Here is a 21,698-nt window from a genome sequence, read left to right as displayed (position 1 = left end):
GGTGTTTGTGGTGGGGGCCGGAGGCGCACTCGCCCCGCACTGCCACAGCCCCATCACCATTGCCCCAGAGGGCAGACAATCTGGGCATCTTCCCAGTGGCGCTCGGCTTGCGGGGGCCAGCCCGCCTAGACCCCTTTCCCAGACACGGGCAGTGACACCAGGCACCACGGCACACACCCCCCACCCCCCAAAATAAAGCAGGGAGAACAAGGTGAAAAGCCCTACAGCACACGGGGAACGGGGCCGCCGGCGCACGGCCCCGCCCCAAGGGGCGCCGCGCCTCCCCCAGGCATGAGGGAAAGCACCGCGGCGGGGCCCGCCCGAACCCGGGCCCGGCCGTACCGCGAGACCCCAGCCGTGCCCGGGGGCCCGGCGGCCCTCGAGCCGCCCATGCGGCGGTGGGGCCGGGACCGGGGCGGGGCCGGGCCGGGCCCTGCGCTGCTGGCGGCGGCGCCTGAGGTGTCCCGCCACCATTCGCCGGCAGCGCGGCTGGGCGGGCTCGGCGGCGGGGCGAGCGGGCGGGCTCTGTGCCGGCCTCCAGCCCCGGGGGAAGGGACGAGGCGGGCCGGGCCTGGCTCAGAGTTTCCGGAATGAAGCCCTGGCTTCGGCACCGCCGCGGCCCTTTAAATAGCCGGCGCTCTTCCGCCGCTAGCGGAGTGTGGCTCTGAGCTCGCCGAGCATCCTTACCGCAGCCTCCAACTCGATCCGCGGCGGTGGGGCAGGACCGTGCCCGCCCACAGTAAGTCTCTGGGTAGCGGCTTTGGTGCCTGCCGCGGGTCCTCCCTCAGCCTTCTCTGGGGGCTTCCCAGGGCGGCGGCGGCGGCCTTTCCAGCCGGGAAGCCCCGCTCTGCGGCGGCCGACGGCCTCCCGGTTATGGAGCCTGCGAGGGTCGAGGCTGGCTCCGGCCGCCGCGTGGGGAGCGGGGTCGGTTCCCGGCCCGCGCCCTTCCCCGAGGAGGCGGTGGCGGGAGCCGAGGCCTTTTCCGGTGGAGGGGCTTCGAGGACAGGGCCGGGGCCAGGCTTGGCGCGGGGGTCGCGGCCTGGCGCGTCTGTGCCCACTGTGGGGCTGCCAGTCCCTGCCCCTTTGCACTGCCGGCACCACTGGTCGGTGTTCATGCCTGGCGCTATCATGGTATCAGCAGTTCTTCGGCCTAAGGGGGTGGTGGTGTGGCTGCCAGCCTTCAGAGCGACCACAACAAACGGTCTCTGTGTGTGGCGCTCCTGGAGCGGGGCTGGTTCCAAAGCCTTCAGGGGTGGGAGAGAATCGTCGCAGTTCAGGTCAAGAGATCACTGAGCCCTAGCATTGTAGGGATTGGAAGGGACCTCTGGGCATCATCTGATCAAAATTTGTCCCCTCCTGCTAGGGAAGGATCACCCCGAGTAGATCACACAGGATCACAGGCAGGTTTGAATGCCTCCAGAGATGGAGACTCCACAATCTCTGTGCAGCCTGGTCCATTGCTCTGCCACCCTCACAGTGATCAACTCTAAGAAAATGTTTCTTTCAGAGGCAGCATAATAATATCTCAGATTAGTGTTCTCTTATTTCCTTGAATTGTTGGCCATTATTTTAATTCAAGTCTTCTGATTCTCCTTTTTCTCTCCTCCTCTTACTAGAGCAATCATGTTTGAAATTAAGAAGATTTGCTGCATTGGTGCTGGCTATGTTGGTGGGCCAACTTGTAGTGTTATTGCACAGATGTGTCCCAATATCCAAGTTACTGTCGTGGATGTCAATGAGGCCAGAATCAATGCCTGGAATTCTGATACACTTCCAATCTATGAGGTAAACTTGTCTCACTGTTGACTCTTCTGGTCTGTGTAGTATTTCTTTCCGTTCTGGTGTTTCCACATGGGCTTGATAAGGATAGCTCAGTGATGTCCTTCAAAAAGAGTATTCTGGAACAGCTGCATGTCACTGCTGTTCATTAAAGCCGATTCTTTTTTAAGTACCTACCTGCACCAGGCATAGTAAACTGTTTAAGGATTATATATGAAGGACCTCATAAAGAAAAATGTGGTTGCATATATAGTGAATTGTGCTGGCTTTCTTTCAGGACCTGATTTAACAGAGACATAGTTCTCATGCTCAGTTAGTGATGTTATCTCCTGCTATGTGTAATGAATGTGAACTAAATATGTGAAGGTGCAATATTGTGTGGTAAGCTTCATTTCTATTCTGAGTGCTGCTAGAATCCAATCTGTGCTGCCCATCTTAACCACATTGGAAGATGGGGAACAGTCATGTTCCAGATTCATTTGTACCATAAACCTCCAGTTTGGCCTGGGAAGTCTAGGCTAGAGAAAAGGTATTTTTAGTTGCATCATACTGGTACTCTGCTGGAGGATAGAGAGGCTCTGCAGAGAGACCTTGACAGGCTGGACAGATGGGCAGAGTCCAAGGGCATGAGATTGAACACATCCAAGTGCCAGGTTCTGCACATTGGCCACAGCAACCCCATGCAGAGCTACAGGCTGGGGTCAGAGTGGCTGGAGAGCGGCCAGACAGAGAGGGACCTGGGGGTGCTGGTTGATGGTAGGCTGAACATGAGCCTGCAGTGTGCCCAGGCAGCCAAGAGGGCCAATGGCATCCTGGCCTGCATCAGGAAGAGTGTGGCCAGCAGAAGCAGGGAGGTCATTCTGCCCCTGTACACTGCACTGGTTAGGCCACACCTTGAGTACTGTGTCCAGTTCTGGGCCCCTCAGTTTAGGAAGGAGGTTGACTTGCTGGAGCGTGTCCAGAGAAGAGCAACAAAGTTGGTGAGGGGCTTGGAACACAAGCCCTATGAGGAGAGGCTGAGGGAGCTGGGGCTGCTTAGCCTGGAGAAGAGGAGACTCAGGGGTGACCTTATTGCTGTCTACAACTACCTGAAGGGGGGTTGTAGACAAGCAGAGGTTGGTCTCTTCTCCCAGGCAGCCAGCACCAGAACAAGAGGACACAGTCTCAGGCTGCGCCAGGGGAGGTTCAGGCTGGAGGTCAGGAGGAAGTTTTACACAGAGAGAGTGATTGCCCATTGGAATGGGCTGCCTGGGGAGGTGGTGGAGTCGCCATCACTGGAGGTGTTCAGGAGGAGACTTGACAGGGTGCTTGGTTGCATGGGTTAGTTGATTAGGTGGTGTTGGATGATAGGTTGGACACAATGACCTTGAAGGTCTCTTCCAACCTGGTTTATTTTATTCTATTCTGTTCTACTCCTTCATTACGAAAATACTTGAAGATATGTATTTATCTGTCTTGCTTCTCTTGGCACTTGTTATGTTTTACACTTTTTCACCTTCAAAATAGATCTCTTTTTTCCTGCATTCCTTCACGAGGCAGGTTTTATTGGTTTGTGTAGTTTAAAAGGGGTGAAATCCTCTTCCCTTGGCTGCCAAAACCTAAGTGTTTTGCCTGGGACTAACAGTTACTCCTTTCCTGTAAGGAGCCTGCTGAATACCATGTCTGTTTTAGTGCTGTAGCACTGACACAGTTTTTTATCTTTTAAACCCAAGCCTATATTAAGTCGAGATGAATAGACCTTCCTTGTCATACATATTCAGATGAAAATGTGTATAATGCTCACAATAGCAGATGAGATATGAGTGAAGATCACGAAAGCAAGTTCATTGTGTTCTATAAACCTTGTGAGTGAGTGTGCTGGTTTTGAGCAGGATAGAGTTAATTTTCTTCTTGGCAGCTACTGTGGGGCTGTAATTTGCACTTGTGCTGGGAACAACGTTGATAGCACATAGATGATGTTTTTACTGCTGCGCAGGGGTTACATAGTCAAGGCCTTTTCAGCTCCTCACTCCACCCCACCAGTGAGCTGGCTGGGGTTGCACAAGCAGTTGGGAGGGGATGCAGCTGGCACTGCTGACCCTGACTGACCAGAGGCATATTCCAGACCCTGTGATGTCATGTTCAGCACGTAAAGCTGGGGGAAGAAGGAAGGAGTAGGACATTAGGAGTGATGGCTATTGTCTTCCCATGTAACTGTTACATGTGATGGAGCCTTGTTCTCCTGGAGATGGCTGAACACCTGCCTGCCCATGGGAAGCAGTGAATGAATTCCCTGTTGTGCTTTGCTTGTGTGTGTGGCTTTTGCTTTACCTGTTAAACTGTTTTTATCTCAACCCATAAGTTTTCTCACTTTTCTAGTTGTCTTCCACATCCTTCTGTGGTGCAGGGAGTGAGCAAGCAGCTGTGTTGCTGGTTGGGTTAAACCAGGACATAAAGCTAAGTCTTGGCCTGGCTTTGAAAAGAGTAAATAAACAGAGCAACTGAACCCAAAACAAGAAGAACCCCCAAATTCACAACATCTGTTTCCTGGAATGGTGTTCTTTGCTGCAAAGAATGTAGAAAAACTGCCAAGGCCGTTCAGACAGCTTATAAAATTGAGTCATTGCACAGAGGTTTTCTGGGTTTGGTGTGTGCATTTAGGGTCTTGTTTGTTTTTCATTTCCAGTGTCTGAAATTTTCTTAGAGGGCTGCCTTTCTGTTTACCTTTGATAGCTGGTAAGGTGGCAGCAGGGGCAGATAGCCTTTGTTTTGCTTTTAAGCAGGTGTTTGGTATAATGTGAGACAGCAAAAATGCTCTGTGTAAAAACACTTCTGCTTTGTTTTCCTTTTGGTCCTTCTAGTTAAACTTTGCCTTTCTGGCACTGAACTGTCTCATGTAATGATAGGTGTGTCTCAAGCTGGAGATTTGATTGCCAGGTTACAGTGTCTGACTTCATTTTTCAAACAAGTAAAGGCTTCTTTTGTCTATAACTGCAGCTTAGTTAAATAATTTTGTGGACCATTGTGATAAGGAGGACTGCTCATGGCCTGCTGCTCTTGTCTGAATGCTGATATTAAGGGAAGGGAAAAATATCACAACACAGTATGTGACTCTGGAAAGAATCTTGTCAAACTCTGGCTGTGATTATTCCAGGCTGCAGGTGTGGTGCCATGATAACTTCTATTTGTTTCAAAAATGGTTGGTTACAGAAACAATTGGTTTCCTCTGTCTCCACTGCCATTCTTTCATGGAATCTGGACTTGCTGATTTGGTGGAAGACTTCTTTGTGGTTTGGGAGGTTTTGCTGCTGAATTGGTTTTAGATCTAATACTCCGGGGGGAAAGACTTGGGACCATCTCTTTGCAGTCTAGGGAATACTTCTTGCATATACTCAGCATCGCTCTACAGGTATTTCTTTAGCTTTTACTCATGGTAATGAAATTGAGCTTGGGAATCACTGGAGCCCAAACTCTAGCTGTGCAAATAACAATTCAGCCTGGCTAACAGTTTTGAGACATGCTGAATGGGTTTTTTTTGGGGGGGAGGTATAGTGTTTTTCACTATGTAAATCTACAGAAGCTTTATATCTGGGAGACTGAACACATGTCACACTGAGGGGGAGAAAAAGTCTTTCTGTATCTGAAATTATATGCTATTTGGGCATGCAGTCAGAAGAACAGTAAGCTGCATTAACCTTAACTACTTTTTTTTCCCCCTCCTTTTTTTCAGCCAGGGTTAAAAGAAGTCGTAGAATCCTGTCGAGGAAGAAACCTCTTCTTTTCCACCAGTATTGATGATGCCATTAGAGAAGCTGATCTTGTGTTTATTTCTGTAAGTTTAGGGGCAAAAAGTGATCATCTGTATTTGTCTTAATGTTTTTCTTTCCTGTCAACTCATTGCATTGTGCTTATGTTAGGAAGAGGCCTTGGTTTTGTCATCTAGATTCAGTTAGCAATGTCATTGTCACAGTCTTCTCCCACAAGAACTGTTCAGTAAGCTTTTTCTTTTATTTTTGTTTGTTTGTTATAAGTAGTAGAATGACTGAGAAGTGTTTGACAAGTGAACAGGCTCGAGGTCAAAAAGATCATAGAAATATAGAATGGTTTGGATTGGAAAGGACCTTAATGATCATCTAGCTCCAACCCTCTGCCATGGGCAGGGACACCTCCTCCTAGACCAGCTTGCTCAAGGCCTTATTCAGCCTGCCTTTCAACACTTGCAGGCTTGGAAGGTAGTGTTGATGTTCAGCTTGGTTAGATGTATGGGATTTTAGAGCAGGGTATAGTGCAGATCTGTCACTGCAGTGTACTGCTGAAATCTACAGGACCTTAGTAACATTGGTATGGTTCCTAGATAGGGATGCAAAGTTATCTTTGTAACCCAGTAATCAGTATATGACTTATTTCTAGAAGCCTTTCGAAGCCAGTGTGTTAATGGAAGTGGGACTGGCTTTAATATTTCTAAGCTGTTGACATGAGAGGAAGAGGATCCAGTCAATCATAAACAGTGTGACCTTTGTACTCAACAAGGTTGTCCCTAATGTCAAATCCGAAAGAACTGATTGCTATTCATCTCACTAGGCCACAGTTAAGGCTTTTTTTGTTGTTTGATTTTATTCTTCAAGTCTTCTTTTCTTGAGAGCTCCTATTTATTAGGGCATGCCAGTACAGAAGTACAGAGGTCTCTTTCTGACAGTATTTTTCTCTGTTCATGAAGTCTAAAATGAATACTGCTTGGATGGATGACTGCCACTGATACATCCCATATATTGCCACGTGTTCTTGGACTAAAATATGCTGTTGTGTTCTACGTGTTGTTGCTGTTTCTTCTTCCAGTTTGTAATGAAAAGGGTCCTCTATCTTCATCTAAATGATGTGGTTTTCCCTCATTCATGTTCTGTGTACTTCAGTATGGGATCCTAGAATTGTTTAGGCTGGAAAACACCTTTAAGGTTTTTGAGTCCAACCGTTAACCCAATACTATGAAGACCGATGCTAATCCATGTCCCTCAGCATCATATCTAGGCTAGAGGTCTCTTAAATACCTCCAGGGATGATGATTCAGCCTGTTCCACTCTTTGAGAACTCCATCAGTGAAGAAATTCTTCCTAATGTCCAACCTGTTCTCCATTGTAACATATGCCACAATTCTGGTAGTTCTGAGGGTTTTTCAGCAGTTCTGCATTTAAGTTTCACTGCAAAGTGAGTTCAGACTCCAACTGCCTTGCTAGCTGCAAGATTCTTAGGTGATGTTTTTGGGACAGGAAGCAAAAGGTGTCTGGCTGTAATCACAAAGAAATGACTGGTGTTTCCAGAAAAAGGGCTGAGCCTGCAGAGCTGCTCTAAATTGCTCTTTAAATTCTACTCTTCTTCTGCTCTTTACTCTTCTTCTACTCTTCTTCTGCTCTTTAAATTCTACTAATTTGAGGTTCTTCACCATGAGAGTGGTGAAACCCTGGAATGGGTTGTCCAGGGAGGTGGTCGAGGCCCCGTCCCTGGGGGTGTTTAAGAGCAGGCTGGATGAGGCTCTGTCCAGCCTGATCTAGTGTGGGGTGTCCCTGCCCATGGCAGGGGGGTTGGAACTAGATGATCCTTGTGGTCCCTTCCAACCCTGAATGAAACTATGAAACTACTCAAATAGAGATCAGTGAGCTTTCTTTAGAAGAGAAAAAATGGGTAATTGAGAAAGCTAATAGCTGTTCATTTGGCGTGGTAACCAGAATAATTCTGAGGTAGAAGCAAACTGGGATGGCAAATACCTGTCATTTTTAGCAATTTTACCAGGTCTCTTGTGAAGAGACCTGTGACATTTCTTCCCCCTCTGTGTTTGTAACCAGGTTAATACCCCAACAAAGACCTACGGGATGGGAAAAGGCCGAGCGGCTGATCTGAAGTACATCGAAGCCTGTGCCAGACGAATTGCGCAGAACTCCAACGGTTATAAAATTGTCACTGAGAAAAGCACAGTTCCAGTGCGTGCCGCAGAGAGCATCCGGCGCATATTTGATGCTAATACTAAGCCTAACCTGGATTTGCAGGTAAGTGCAGTCTTGGAGTTGTGCTTTCAAAGGCTGGTAGTCCCTTCTGGCTTTCATCTGCTGTTTCTATGCCTGCAGGTGCTGTCTAACCCAGAGTTCCTTGCAGAGGGAACAGCCATCAAGGACCTGAAGAACCCAGACAGAGTCCTCATCGGTGGAGATGATTCTCCAGAGGGGCAGAAAGCTGTCCGTGCTCTTTGTGCTGTTTATGAGCACTGGGTGCCCAAAGAAAAGATCCTCACAACCAACACCTGGTCATCAGAACTTTCTAAGCTGGTTAGTGTTACTCACTGTCTGCCATGAGCTAAGGGTGCAAGTGAGACAAAGCTAAGAAGCAGAAGTTTGCTGACACAGAGTGATGCAGCTAGGAAAAACAGATGAGTTTGGGAGGACCCAGTATGTATGCCAAAGGATATCAATCTTTCCAGTCATCTCATCTGAGCTAATAGATGATATCAACTTTACATGAAATCCCTTTCTCACTTAGTGCTGTTCTATTTATTACTAAGATTAATAACTTTCAGTGCTGCAGAAACTGGTTACCATCATAAAATGGGTCAAACTCTGCAAATTAAGCATTACATTATTTGCTGAGATCCTGCTAACTGCTATTTATGGAGTTGCCATCACTGGAGGTGTTTAGGAGGAGACTTGATTGGGGTGCTTGGTGCCATGGTTTAGTTGGTTAGATAGTGTTGGATGATAGGTTGGACTCGATGATCTCGCAGGTCTCTTCCAACCTGCTTTATTCTATTCGCTAGCTGCTGTTACTGTCTTGCATCTCAACAGAGTTACATAGATTCTAAAATAATCCTTCCTTGCAGTCTGTGAGTATCTTGGTTTCTGGCAAAATTAAGTTAACTATATTTTACTTATTTTGTTTACAGGCAGCTAATGCTTTCCTTGCCCAAAGAATCAGTAGCATTAACTCAATCAGTGCCCTGTGTGAAGCTACAGGAGCAGATGTTGAAGAAGTAGCAAGAGCTATTGGAACAGACCAAAGAATTGGAAATAAGTTTCTCAAAGCCAGTGTTGGTAAATAAAATTTATTTTTCTTCTTCTGAGCTTTTGTGTAGTAGTGCAAGAGGTCTACCAGTAGCGTTTTGAAGTAAGTGATCTGATGCTCTTAATATCTTCTACAGAAGATCTTGCTGTAGAGTACCAGTGGAAATCACATTTTTAGGTACAATGTGTAGGGCTAAGGTTGCTCTAGACCCTGACAATTTGAAACCTCAGGCTTCAGAGCACATGGTTTATCCTGCATGGGACACTGGGAAACCTGCAACATTATTTTTAATGAAGCATCACTGGTAATAGCGCTCCCTAAGATGTCTTCCCAATTGTAACTGCTGTAGTTTTGCTCAGGAGCTGCTACCAGTGGCCTGAAAAAGGTGGTGTCCCTCGGTCAGAATGTGTGAGAGTAGCTTCTTATTTGTAGAAGGAGGGAACCTAGTGTTAATATAATGGTTCTGAGAAATACTAATCTAAATCTTTAGGTGGGAGGAGAGCAAAGGCAGGAGATTGTCCCCACTCACTTGTAATAATAAAATAGGGGCTATCTTATATGTTTCCCTGACACTGGGTTAAAACTTCCATTGACTTCAGTAGCAATTGAAGACGACTTTAAGGCTTCTGTAACTGACTGAGTAGGTCCAGTGGTGGAATGTTGAGAGGTTCTTAAGTTTTCGTTTGCTAGCAGTGAAATACTGGAGGGAAAATGATAATGCTGGCTGTCAGTGATTGCCAAAAACCGACCTGTTTCCCAAGAGTGGGCTATTTACCTGTAAAATAATTGTTTTTTTTCAGGGTTTGGAGGTAGCTGCTTTCAAAAGGATGTCTTGAATTTAGTGTACCTCTGTGAGGCACTGAACTTACCTGAAGTAGCCCGCTACTGGCAACAGGTACAAGCTCTTCACTCATTTTTTTTGAGGGGGTAAAGTTTCTTCAGCATTCATCTCTCAGGCATTGAGCTTTTAAGCATTGTCCACATGTAATCTGTGCTTTAGCTTTAAAGAGCAGATACCTTAATCTCTCCATTTTAAGGTGACCTCAGCCTAACACTGCCACTTGATATGGGTGTTCAGGTGTTTTGGGGGTGAATTAAGTTGTTTGGATCAAGTGGATTGGGAAGTTGTCTAGAAGCAGCAGTAGGAAAATGTGAATTACAAGCATGTCTGAACTTCTGTCTTCCTCTTGTACTTTGTCTGCTTTGAATTCAGAGTTTATGATCTTTATTTCAGGGTCTACTTTTACAGTCCTTTTCTGAAAGAACTCAGCAGAACTTGTTGTTCTTTTAAATGATTGCTGCTTCTCTGTGGTTAATGTTAGGAATGGTTGGGAAGATGTGGATGCTCTCAGGCCTAGCAGCAATACCACAATTGCTCAGTCTGTACTGAAAGCACCTCATCCTTCTTCCCAGCCCTGACTGAGGGAGCAGTTCTGACTTGTGTGGTCAAAGGAACAGCTTTGATTTATTGCCCTCATATAGGCTGTGATGATCAAGGCTGCCTGGTAGGTGCCTCCTGAATACCCAGCACATGACTTGCCTACCTGACGAGCAGCTTTCCTTTTGGCAAGTCTTTTTTCCCCTTACTTTTCTCCATCCCAGTCTGCTGCCTATTTACTGACCTGTCCATAATTATGTTAATTGTGCCACATCCATGCTGAAATCCAGTTGTTTGTTTTTGTTTGTTTTGGTTTTTTGGTACCACTGCATGTGTTATTATGGCCATGTGGTACTGTTGATGGGGTTACTTAGGCTCTCTTGGCTTTGCAGGGTTCTATTCTCTGAAGAAGTCCCTGATAGTCCTTTACCATTGTCTGAAGCTTGTCTGGATCTCACTCATAATTTCCCCATAACTGCTTGTAAAACTCAAGTCATTTCTCATGGTGGCTTTAGGCAGCTTGTTACACTATTGATAACGTCCAGGGGCTTTCTACATCCTGTGCAGGTAGTTTAACCTCCAGCCAGAAGTAGTCATCAACCTGATTACTTGCTTGCAGCTATAACTCTTAGATTAATTGCTTGGGACAAGGAAGACATGGGTTTTGTGCTGTCTGCCTCTGAAGAGGTTCAGATGCCATCTTCCTTAAAAATGCACTTCATTAGGATAGGTTAGTCAGTGGTGGAGAAGCTTGAAGAGATGCCTGACATACTTCGTGAACTTTGTGCAGGCATCCAGGAGAGGCCTAGGTCAGTGTAGGGCTCAGATGCATTGGCACAGCAGGAAAGAGTAGGTGCCCCAGGTTCTGATATTCAAGACCTACTGCTTATACTCAGTATGAGACTGAAGCAGACAACAGACAAAGCCTGGAGCAGCAGAAGCTGCAGGAATTAACCATGTGACCTCACTGATAATCTGATGAAGAGAGAAAAATGAACACAGTCTTGAAGGAGACAAATTGGTTTGGCTCTGTCCTTCAAGATGACAAGGGCCCTTCTCAAAATGCAACCTACTTGGTATCTTGGCAACCCAAAGACATGGAAGCACTTACGGTTTGCTCTGTGGGGAGATGTCTGTTGTTTTGTTTTGGTTTTTAATTTAACAAACGCCTGAAAGGTTGCATTGTTCATGTAAACAGACTAATTTAAAGTGCTTTTAATGCTTTTATGCTCTTACTCTGTTTTAAGAGCGTTCTTTGGAGTGTTTCTGTATGGCTTATTAAGCTGTGCACAAATCAGATAGTAGGAACAGCTGCTGCAGAGTCAGGATAAAGTGTTGTGCTGAGAGTACAACCCTGTGCCTGCACCTGCTGCCTCCTCAGAGCACTGTCCTCTTGCTCAGCCCGCTCTGGTCAGGTCATGCACACACTGGTCAGTGCACACATGTTCATAAGCAGTGACAGAAGCCTTGCTTTGTGGCCTGAACACTGCATTGTCAGCAGCTCATCCCAGAGCAGGCATATGGGAAACCTGAGACTGGGATGCAAATTCTAGAGATTATGCTGATCAAAGTAGCTCCAGAATCCTAACTTTTATTCTCTGGCTTTCAGATGGGACAAAGCTCTCTAATCTTAATTCCCTGAAAAGTGAAATTTTAATTCCTTGAAAACATACCTACAGCAAGAAATGTATCCCTGTTAACTTTTGTTCCCCATCACCACACTATGGAATTGGATAAATGTCACTGCTTTTTTTTGTTTTGCTTTTCCTTGAGTAAATCTGGTTCACCACAACAATTGGGGTGTGAGAATCCTCTTTCATGTAATAACAAAAGTGAGGCACTGAAATACCTGCTTTAAGCATGCTAGTTTAGTGTAGTGAAATCTGTTAGTGTGGATTAAAGAGGCTGAAAATGTTCTCACAGTTGTTGCACATGGCTTGTGAGGAAGTGTAGGTCTGGAATGGGATGGGATGTCCATGTGGCATCAATTACTGTGAAAGTGCTTCCCATGTTTCTGTCTAGGATACAGTAAGGTGGAGACTTAAGGAAAAAAAGGCAGTCTGAAAAAATCCTAGCCTTTGAACTAGACAGTGTATGACAGTCAGTGTGTGGATATGCATCTGCAGTCACTGTAGGATTTGTCTCAGAATTTATCTTTGGATTACTTATGATGCTGAGTAAAAAATACTTGCCTTTCTCTTTGAAGCTTCTGTTAAATGTATGAGTGGGTAGTTTGGCTTGGTCATTAATAGCATCTGTTTAGAGCTGAATCTCTCTACCACCCTGTTTTACATCTTTTCAGGTAATAGACATGAATGATTATCAGAGAAGAAGATTTGCTTCCCGCATTATTGACAGCCTGTTTAATACTGTCACTGATAAGAAGATTGCTATTTTAGGGTTTGCATTCAAAAAGGATACTGGGGACACAAGGTAAGAAAGCAAATTCAGTTCACTAACCTGGATTCCCTACATTTGTCACCAGCTGTGCAGCTAACACCTCTCCCCCCCAGATAAACTGCATTAATAAAAACAGATTGAATCTGGGACCCTTAACTTCTGACTGAATTGGTTTGTAACAGGGATTAGTCTTCCTTAAGTGGGTGACAATTGATTGTTGACCTCTGCAACATACCTGAATCATTCAGAAGCTAGGGCAGATAACTCTAGTCCTTATTAGCTTGCATAAGCAAAGATAGATTTTTAACAGAGTCCATCCATTCTCAGCAGAAAATACTTTCACAGCTGGTTCTAAGTTGCTCCGACGCCAAAATTCCAGCTTGGTTTCCCAAAGGTGGTTAATTCTGTCTCCCTGTATAGCTTCCCCTTGATACAGCTCTCCAATTGCAGTTTGTGGGGAATTATTATAAGCTTGATGCCTTGTTAATTATGGTCAGGAGGAGTCCTGGGTCTCAGTATCTCTCTTGCATAATTCAGCAAGAGACAAACTTGTTTCCTTCTCAGTGTCCCTCAAGACTTCGTTTGCTGCTGGCATGGATTGCCACTAGGATGTTTAATGTGAAACTGGTATAAAAGCTCAGGCATTGCTTATCATGACACTTGAAGACTTTCATTATTTAGAACATGCCACCTGGCTCTTTTTTAACTGATTGATTCACTTCCCTAGAGAGTCATCCAGTATCTACATTAGCAAGTATTTGATGGATGAAGGAGCAAAGCTCCATATCTATGATCCTAAAGTACCTAAGGAACAAATCATCTTGGATCTTTCTCATCCGGGTGTCTCAGAAGATAACCAAGGTAAGGATGCTCCTGTCAAGCCAATTTCCCTGCTTCCCTCCCCACGCTGTTCTCAAAACACACAAGGGCTGTTTAAATTCTGTGAATTAACTTCCTTGTTTCCATCATGGCAATGATGTGCTGTTGGTCACAGTTACTAGAATAGAATAAACCAGGTTGGAAGAGACCTTTAAGATCATCGTGTCCAACCCATCCTCCAACACCACCTAATCAATAAGACTGTCATGGCTCAGAGGATTGCTGTAACTCTTCCCCCTTTCCATGGGGAATGTTAATTCCAGAAATGTTAATCCTGTACCATTTCATATTTTTCTCTTGATAAATATTCATTTGGATACATGCACAGAGATTTCTCTCCACATAACTAAGAGAAAGAATAATGTCCAGGAGCAGGAGAGCCTAGTGGTGTTGTCAGCTTTGTGTGTCCTGAGTCCTGTCTTGCCTTAGTTTGTGCTTGCTTTCTAAAGTAGAAACAATGAATTCTGGAATTCACTGCAGAGCATTTTCCCTTCCTGCATATTACTTCCAAATTAATTTGTTTCTTTAAGCAGAATCGAATCATTGGTGGTTAGAAATTCCTTAAGAAAGGAGTATTTGAGATTTTTTGTTTCCTGCTGGGAAGGGGAGGATGGAGATGATGAATGGGTAAGGTGAAAAGGATAGCTCAGGCTTCTTGAGGTGAAGGGAGTGGAGGAAAATGATCTGTGAAGGGTGAGAGAGGGGAGAGGGAGAGGAGGGTTGCCTCTAGGCAGCTGCTGATGCAGTGAGAGGATGAAGGCAGCTCCTGGTGAGCGACGTGTATCTTCTCTGGTGTTAACCAAGTATTAAGCAGCAACTGTGATGTGCTGCTACTGAACAGGCAATGACCTGTGAGGCTGGCATTTGAACACTCCATAGTAACTTCTAATTCTTGAGATGCTCTTGGCTGTTTAAATCAAATTGGTATGCTTAACTGCAAACATTGAAGTGCACTGGCTCTGTTCAGACGCCAGGTACAAGATGCTGTCATTTCAGTGAGTGAAATCAAAGTGACAAATGATAGAAAACATCTCTGGGTGAGTGTCTTTAAAACTCCTTGCCTGTGTAGGGCAAGGGAAGAGACTTATTTGCTAGGGGAGCACCAGACTGATGCCAAAGGTGTGTGCAGAATAAAACTGTTTTCCTTCTGTTGCAGTGTCTCGATTGGTCACCATCAGCAAAGATCCCTATGAAGCCTGTGATGGAGCTCATGCCCTTGTCATCTGCACTGAATGGGACATGTTTAAGGTACATGTCTTCAATTTAAGATAAAGGCATACAAAAGAGGGAGTGTTACACTAGTTACTTATTCTGTCTGCTTTAATTGCCTTTTACAGGAGTTGGATTATGAACGTATTCATAAGAAAATGCTGAAGCCTGCATTTATCTTTGATGGTAGGAGAGTTCTAGATGATCTTCACAATGAGCTACAAGTCATTGGTTTCCAGGTAATCAGCTGGATGCTGCTGCTTGTTGTGTTTCCTTCTAGACATAGTCCTTCTTTAGATAAAGGAGGCTGAACCCACAATTTATCAGTACCTAGAAACATATTTGTACTGATAGTTCTAGGGAAGATGAGGCACCTGAGTGTTCAGATTTGCAAGGGGCAGCTTTAAATAGGTGTGGTTAGGCTATGTTGTGGGGGGAATTTTCAACCCACTGCAAAAGGCAGAGCAGGCACCTGTGAAAGAGTATTTTTAATTAACCCCTTTGTAACTCCAATCCCAGAAACTGTCTCTGGGCACACTGCTTTGTGGCTTGTAGTAATCCAGTGCTCATGACCTGTAGCCATGGTGCTGGGTTTAATCTGTGTTCCTCACAGACTGACATGATTGTGCTGCCTTGCCACACTCACTGGTTCAATGTTTTGTCTTTCAGATTGAAACAATTGGGAAGAAGGTGTCAGCCAAAGGAATTCCTTTTGGTTCTTCCTGTGAAATCCCTAAATTCAGCCTGCAGGACCCACCTGTCAAAAAGCCCAGAGTATAATGTTTAATTGTTACAGAAGGAATTCTGTGGACCTTCTTAGTGATAATAACTGTAAGCCTATGCTTGGTTTTTTTTTTTTTGTAAGGAAAGATATTTTTCATAAACTAAACCAATTTTACACTAAAAATGGTACCTGGTACATGTGAATTCAGTCTATTTTCAAATCTCTATTTTTATAGTGATTTTTTTTTTTTTTCTTTTTGGTCACTGAAGATGGTACAACCTTCTTTTTAATAATGAAGCATCTTGTAAGTGCAAAAGTTACCTTCCAACAACACATTTCTACTTCCAGAGGTGTTCCTAAACTGCACTTTATATCTTTTAAGTGATACGAAATCAAAAGAATTGGAATATCTTTTTACTGTAGTCCAGTTACAGGCAATGATCAGCAGCTTTGGTCTCACCAAATTCTCATTTTCTTTTGGGGTAATCCTTTACCCAGCTAAATGCTTGGTCTAGCTGGCATTGAAGTTAAAAGATGAGTTCTAAGAGAACTGGGTAGGTTTTGGGCTGAGCCCTGAAATAGAGCTGACTGCAACAATTAACACCCTGATCCTGGTCAGGACCTGCTGGACTGATGCAGCCTTGAAGTGCTTCTGTTGCAAGGCCAGAATATTGTGCAGACATCTATCATGTAACTGATGACAGTGGACCAGCAGCTACAAACTGATCCACTGGCAGATCTTCACTTTGATTATTTGGTTGTCTTGTCTACATTCCACGCCCAGCCATAAATTATTGATCTAATCAGATTCCTGGGGCAAGTTTTTCCTGAGCTACAGCAATACAAACTGTCTTCAGCAATGTTCTGCTTATTTAAACACTGAATTTAAGCAAAATTACCTTAATTTGGTGTCAATCCAAGCAGAAAGCAAATATTGTCTTCAAAGCTACCTGATGGTTATCTTTTTCCTTCCTTTCTGCTTGCATGCTTCATTGGAAAGTAGCTTTCTTATTGAATCTGCAAAAGTTGCTCTCTGCTGTTGAGAAATGAAAAACAAAAGTTCAGCCCCAGGAGTTAGTCAGCATACTACCTCATTTAATTAGCAGGAAGGAATGCTTCCTATGGTATTTTGACTCTTCTCTTTTTTCTTTTGCCTTTACTATTAATTTCTACTTATTATTACTCTCAATTGGCCAGTGCTATTAAAATCCATGAGATGACAGAGTTTGTGTTTGGCTTGTTGCATGGGGTTGTAAAATGGAGGGGAGAATGGAGAGAGGTTCTAGAGTTAGAATGGAGAGACATCTTAGTTGAATGATAGTAGTGTTGGGAGAATTATCCTGTAACTTGTCACATATCTTCTGAATCATTTCAACAGGTGTGCCTTCAAGCATCCATAGTTAACCAGAGCATAAGACCAGTGGTGGTGTGGTCATGAGTGCTGTTACTGCAACTGTTTGCCCACAGAAATGTAAAATCCATTTAAGCCTTAGGACAGATGTTTGGAGACTTAAGGAAGTTGTATAACAATTTGGGTAGTCGATAGCAGACAGGCTTATCTGGCTGAAATAGCTCTATCTTTGAACCAGATCTGCATGGTAATGGCTTCTACATAGGGACTTAGCAGCAATCACTCAGCACTTCGGACAAATATGCCTCAGGTTTTTTTATTCTGTAAGATTCTTCTGTGAGGAGTGCATCAGAAGCCACTCCTAGTGAGTTGGGAGTTATGGGGTCTTAAAATCAACCTGTCATCTTTCATCATGCCATATCCTCCTGATTCACTTGCACTGCTGTTACACAACACCCCCAGAGCAGGTTCAACCCTGTGATGCATTGTGATCAAACTTGTAGATCACCCTCTCTCTGCAGATAGGCATCTTGACTTCTGCCCCCACAAGCACCTGAGAGACCAGGCTGCCTATTTTTCCTTGGAGGCTAAAAGTGGGTTGTGCTTGAAGGATCTCATCCTGAGCTATGTTCAGGGTGGCACAGCACTCATTCAGGACTCACCTTAACAAGGAGGTTGAGTAGAGGCTTCAGAAAATCAGGATGCTTTTCAGAAACTTGCCACAGTGTCCTAGTGCCTCTGTGTGGGCCTTTCCTCATCAGTCTGAAGTGGATGGATGAACCATTAAACTCTTGTGTGAAGCACTACTCCTTTTAGGAATGTACAAGGCTGGTCAGTGTTCCTCAGGCTTCCAGTGGCTTTTCACCTTTTTCATCCCAAGGAGCTGGAGGAACAAGGTGCTACAGCCCCTATCCCTACCCTGTTTCTCCTGCAGCCCTAGGCAAAGCCTAGATTGTCATTTAAGATTGTAGATAAAGAATGGGCAAGTTCATTACAGCAGGATTGCTCTTAACTCCCCTTCTTAAAAAGGGGGAAGGAGCAGATCATTTCTGAAGAGCAACAAGGGATAAAACTGGTACTGCCATTTCTCTTGCTTGGAGTCAGCTTATTTAGTTTCTTGGTGGCTGCATTCTTTTCATGGGACACAGACTGTGGGATGAATCCAGTGAACAGCTGGTGGAGCATGCCTTCAGGACATGGCATTGCTTATCTTGCATCTATGCAAGAGAACCTTACAGAGGCCAAAAGAAAAAGCTTTGGAAGCTTTTGCAGCACTGTGAATCATAAGCCACCATCCTTGGAGCACAGTTGCCAGGGAAATAAGAATTGGAGATGACTTGCATTCCTGGTTTGGAGGCTTGAGTAGTGCATGTGAGAGATGGGGTTTCATGCTATTGAGTCTTTGTCTGTGGGATCTTAATTCTTGATGAGAATTGTGTAATGTGAGTAACAAGACTCCTGTGCTCTGAAATTCTTTTTATGAGGTTCTTAATGAAATGCCCTCCCACACTAACACTGCTTTTCACTGCAAAACCTGGATACAACAGCTGAAGCAAATCCAGCTTTAATACAAGCCTGTGAACAGCAGGATACAGGCTGCATAAATCAAGTCTTACCCAAGACGTGCATAGACAAATTGTAAATGCCAGGCAGGGTGTGCTGGTTTCTTTCTGTGTCTGTCTTCAACCCTTTGTGCAGCTAAAACTAGTTTGGTTCCAGGCATATGATAGCCAAGAATACTGCAGGTGACTATGAAAAAAGACATTCCTGACCCAGTAGTATAGAACAGTTAGTGGTGAGACTTTTGTATTGGCCAACACATTTACACTTCTATTACTTGAGGTTCTTCTATTGATCTAGAACTTCCAGTAATGCTATACTCTTGCTCAGCAGCTGAAGTTTGAAATTGTTTGTAAAACAAACATAGTAAGTTACCTGGTTTAGGACTATTGGAGTCAGTTCTCATTACTTTTTCTATGCCAAGCTGAGCATTTCTGTTGCAAGTTGAACATCTACGCTAAGTTGCTACATGTTGTAGTAATGAAGCATTGACATAATTTGAAATGAAGAAGACACAGATATTAATTATTGATCAAGCAGGGGGGAGAAAAAAAAACCCTTTAAGAATAAAGGAACACTCTGGCATTGATTTTAACCTAAAGCTTTGGAGTCACTGGAGGATGCAGCAGTTCTCTTGTCAGCTGCATGACACTTAATTATATTTCACACAGTGTAGCAGATTGATGTAATGATGCTCAAAAAGATTATTCATTCTTCTAAAGTGCCTGTGTCAACTTGAAATCATATTCCCAAAACTCAGTGTGATGTTTTCCTGATTGCAAGGAAGATTAGTGTTTCTTAAAATATTTGTATGGCTGCTTTCTGAAACAAACTGACAGAATGAAGTGAGTGACATACAAAAGGAAAATGTCACTAAACAAACTTCCTTGGAAACAAAACAGATAAGTCATGAAACTTGTGCTGAATTTATAACCAGGGGTTACTAACAGAGCCTTAACATGTGGTCACTGGAAAACTGAATGGCCAGTAGGTAAGGAAAGTGGTTGTAAAGCAGGATTTCTCAACTAGGAAAAGATCTTTAGGACGTGTCCTCAAACAGCCCTCCTGTCTGTGAAGTCAAAATGTGACTGCTTTCCTTAGAAACCACAGCAACACTTGCCCATAGAAAACAGCCTGTGTAGCTTTGAAACTTGGTACCAGCTGGCAGACAGTTGTGTATAAGCATGAGATCATCTTCTGAACCACCCATCTGCAATTCCTAATTCCAACAAAATGAATAACATTGCACTGTGTTTCCAGCAGCATTTTCTCTCCCACTGTAAGGAAGTTCTGGATCCTTACTGTGAGATGTCCTCTTGTTGAGAGGCCTTGAGCACAAGCCCTATGAGGAGAGGCTGAGGGAGCTGGGGTTGTTCAGCCCAGAGAAGAGGAGGCTCAGGGGTGACCTCATTGCCCTCTACAACTACCTGAAAGGTGGTTGTAGCCAGGAAGGGGTTGGTCTCTTCTCCCAGGCAACCAGCACCAGAACAAGGGGACACAGTCTCAAGCTGCGCCAGGGGAGGTTTAGACTCGAGGTGAGGAGAAAGTTCTTCACCGAGGGAGTCATTCGTCATTGGAATGTGCTGCCCAGGGAGGTGGTGGAGTCACCGTCCCTGGAGGTGTTCAAGAAGGGATTGTACGTGGCACTTGGTGCCATGGTCTAGTCATGGGTCTGTGTTGATAGGTTGGACTCGATGATCCTCGAGGTCCTTTCCAACCTTAGTTATACTGTGAGACTGTGATACTGTTCCAGTTTGGCAAGAGCTGTGTGGCTCAGAATTCCTTCTTCCATATTTCTGTTGTTGATAGGCTTGAAGAGCAGTGCAAGTCATGGCCATTATTTATAGTAGGACCTCCAGTGAAGGCTGGCAGCTGCTCAATGTGTGGGTATCCTGCAGTTAATGTGTCAGCCAGCCCTGCCTGCTGCTCTGGAGGGAGTATTGAATTTCCTTACCAGGGCTGCTAACCTTCCCCTGCTCTGGAATTCAGTCTGATTCAGCTGAAGCAGGGCAGTTGGTGCTCATAGTGTGTCTTGGCTTTCCAAGAGTAATGGCCAGACTTTTTAATTGAAAACTTTACTATTTTATTAGCTTTATTGTTTTTAAGCAGCCTTGCCTTTCTCTCTGCCTTTACAAAGTGAAGTTAAAACTTCTGTTTCTCTGTTCCTCCCCACTCAGGCTTTTCTTCCATTACACTGTTTAATTAGTACATGTACTAGTCCTTCTAGCTTAAGGCTGTTATGTCTTCATAATGCTCTAATATTGCTGCACTTCATTTTGTGGAGCATTAGTTGCGCAGGCCTCAGCGGCATAGTCTGACTTGTTCATGACAGTAGCAAGCTTCTCTTCTATCTTAACTTCCTAATTAGCTGTCTTCCCTCTAACATCTTGCTGAGCTGGGGGCAGGTGGAGGGTCCACTCCTTCATATAGAATCAGAGTTGGTTTGGTTGGAAAAGACCTATAAGATCATTGAGTCCAAACATTATTTAACTCTACCCAGTCTGGTGCTAAACCATGTCCCTCAGCACCTCATCTCTGCGGCTTTTAAACACCTCCAAGGAGGGGCATTCAGCCACTTCCCTGGGCAGCCTGTTGCAGTCTTTAAGAACATTTTCAGTCAAGTAGTTCCTTCTAATATCCAGTCTAAACCTGCCCTGGTGTGACTTGAGAACATTGTCACTCATCCTATCGCTTGTTAATACGGAGAAGATGCCAGTCTCCACCTTGCTACAACCTCGAGTACTGTGTCCAGTTCTGGGCCCCTCAGTTTAGGAAGGAGGTTGACTTGCTGGAACGAGTCCAGAGAAGAGCAACAAAGTTGGTGAGGGGCTTGGAACACAAGCCCTATGAGGAAAGACTGAGGGAGCTGGGATTGCTCAGCCTGGAGAAGAGGAGACTCAGGGGTGACCTTATCACTCTCTACAACTACCTGAAGGGAGGTTGTAGACAGGCGGATGATGGTCTCTTCTCCCAGGCAGCCAGTACCAGAACAAGAGGACACAGTCTCAGGCTACGCCAGGGGAGGTTCAGGTTGGATGTTAGGAAGAAATTCTATACAGAAAGAGTGATTGCCCATTGGAATGGGCTGCCCAAGGAGGTGGTGGAGTCGCCGTCATTGGAGGTGTTCAGGAGGAGACTTGATGGGGTGCTTGGTGCCATGGGTTAGCTGTTTGGGTGGGTTGGATTGGTTGATGGGTTGGACGCGATGATCTTGAAGGTCTCTTCCAACCTGGTTTGGTTTATTCTAATAAAGTTATTCTAACTTCCTTTCAGGGAACGGTAGGGAACAAGGTCTATGCCCTTAGTGTCTTCTCCAGACTAAAAAACCCCAGTTCCCTTAGCTGTTCCTCACCAGCCCTGCTCTCCAGACCCTTCACCAGCTTTGCTGCCCTTCT

General features: G+C 44.8%; 1 protein-coding gene across 1 annotated transcript; it reads left to right on the top strand.

Moving 5' to 3' along the window:
- The first annotated feature begins 562 nt into the window (after positions 1-562).
- UGDH (UDP-glucose 6-dehydrogenase) lies at positions 563-16,614 on the top strand. Its single transcript, XM_068137582.1, has 12 exons — positions 563-739; positions 1,617-1,785; positions 5,489-5,590; positions 7,596-7,796; positions 7,875-8,072; positions 8,684-8,831; positions 9,603-9,697; positions 12,483-12,613; positions 13,308-13,441; positions 14,616-14,707; positions 14,797-14,907; positions 15,338-16,614. The coding sequence occupies exons 2-12, from the start codon at positions 1,624-1,626 to the stop codon at positions 15,446-15,448; spliced, it is 1,485 nt and encodes a 494-aa protein (XP_067993683.1). The 5' UTR covers positions 563-739; positions 1,617-1,623; the 3' UTR covers positions 15,449-16,614.
- Positions 16,615-21,698: the final 5,084 nt, after the last annotated feature.

Source organism: Melanerpes formicivorus, unplaced genomic scaffold (genome assembly GCF_026170545.1).
Source record: "Melanerpes formicivorus ecotype bairdi unplaced genomic scaffold, bMelFor1.0.p_v2 SCAF_4, whole genome shotgun sequence".
NCBI lineage: Eukaryota > Metazoa > Chordata > Aves > Piciformes > Picidae > Melanerpes > Melanerpes formicivorus.
This window is presented reverse-complemented; position numbering and strand designations above follow the sequence as displayed.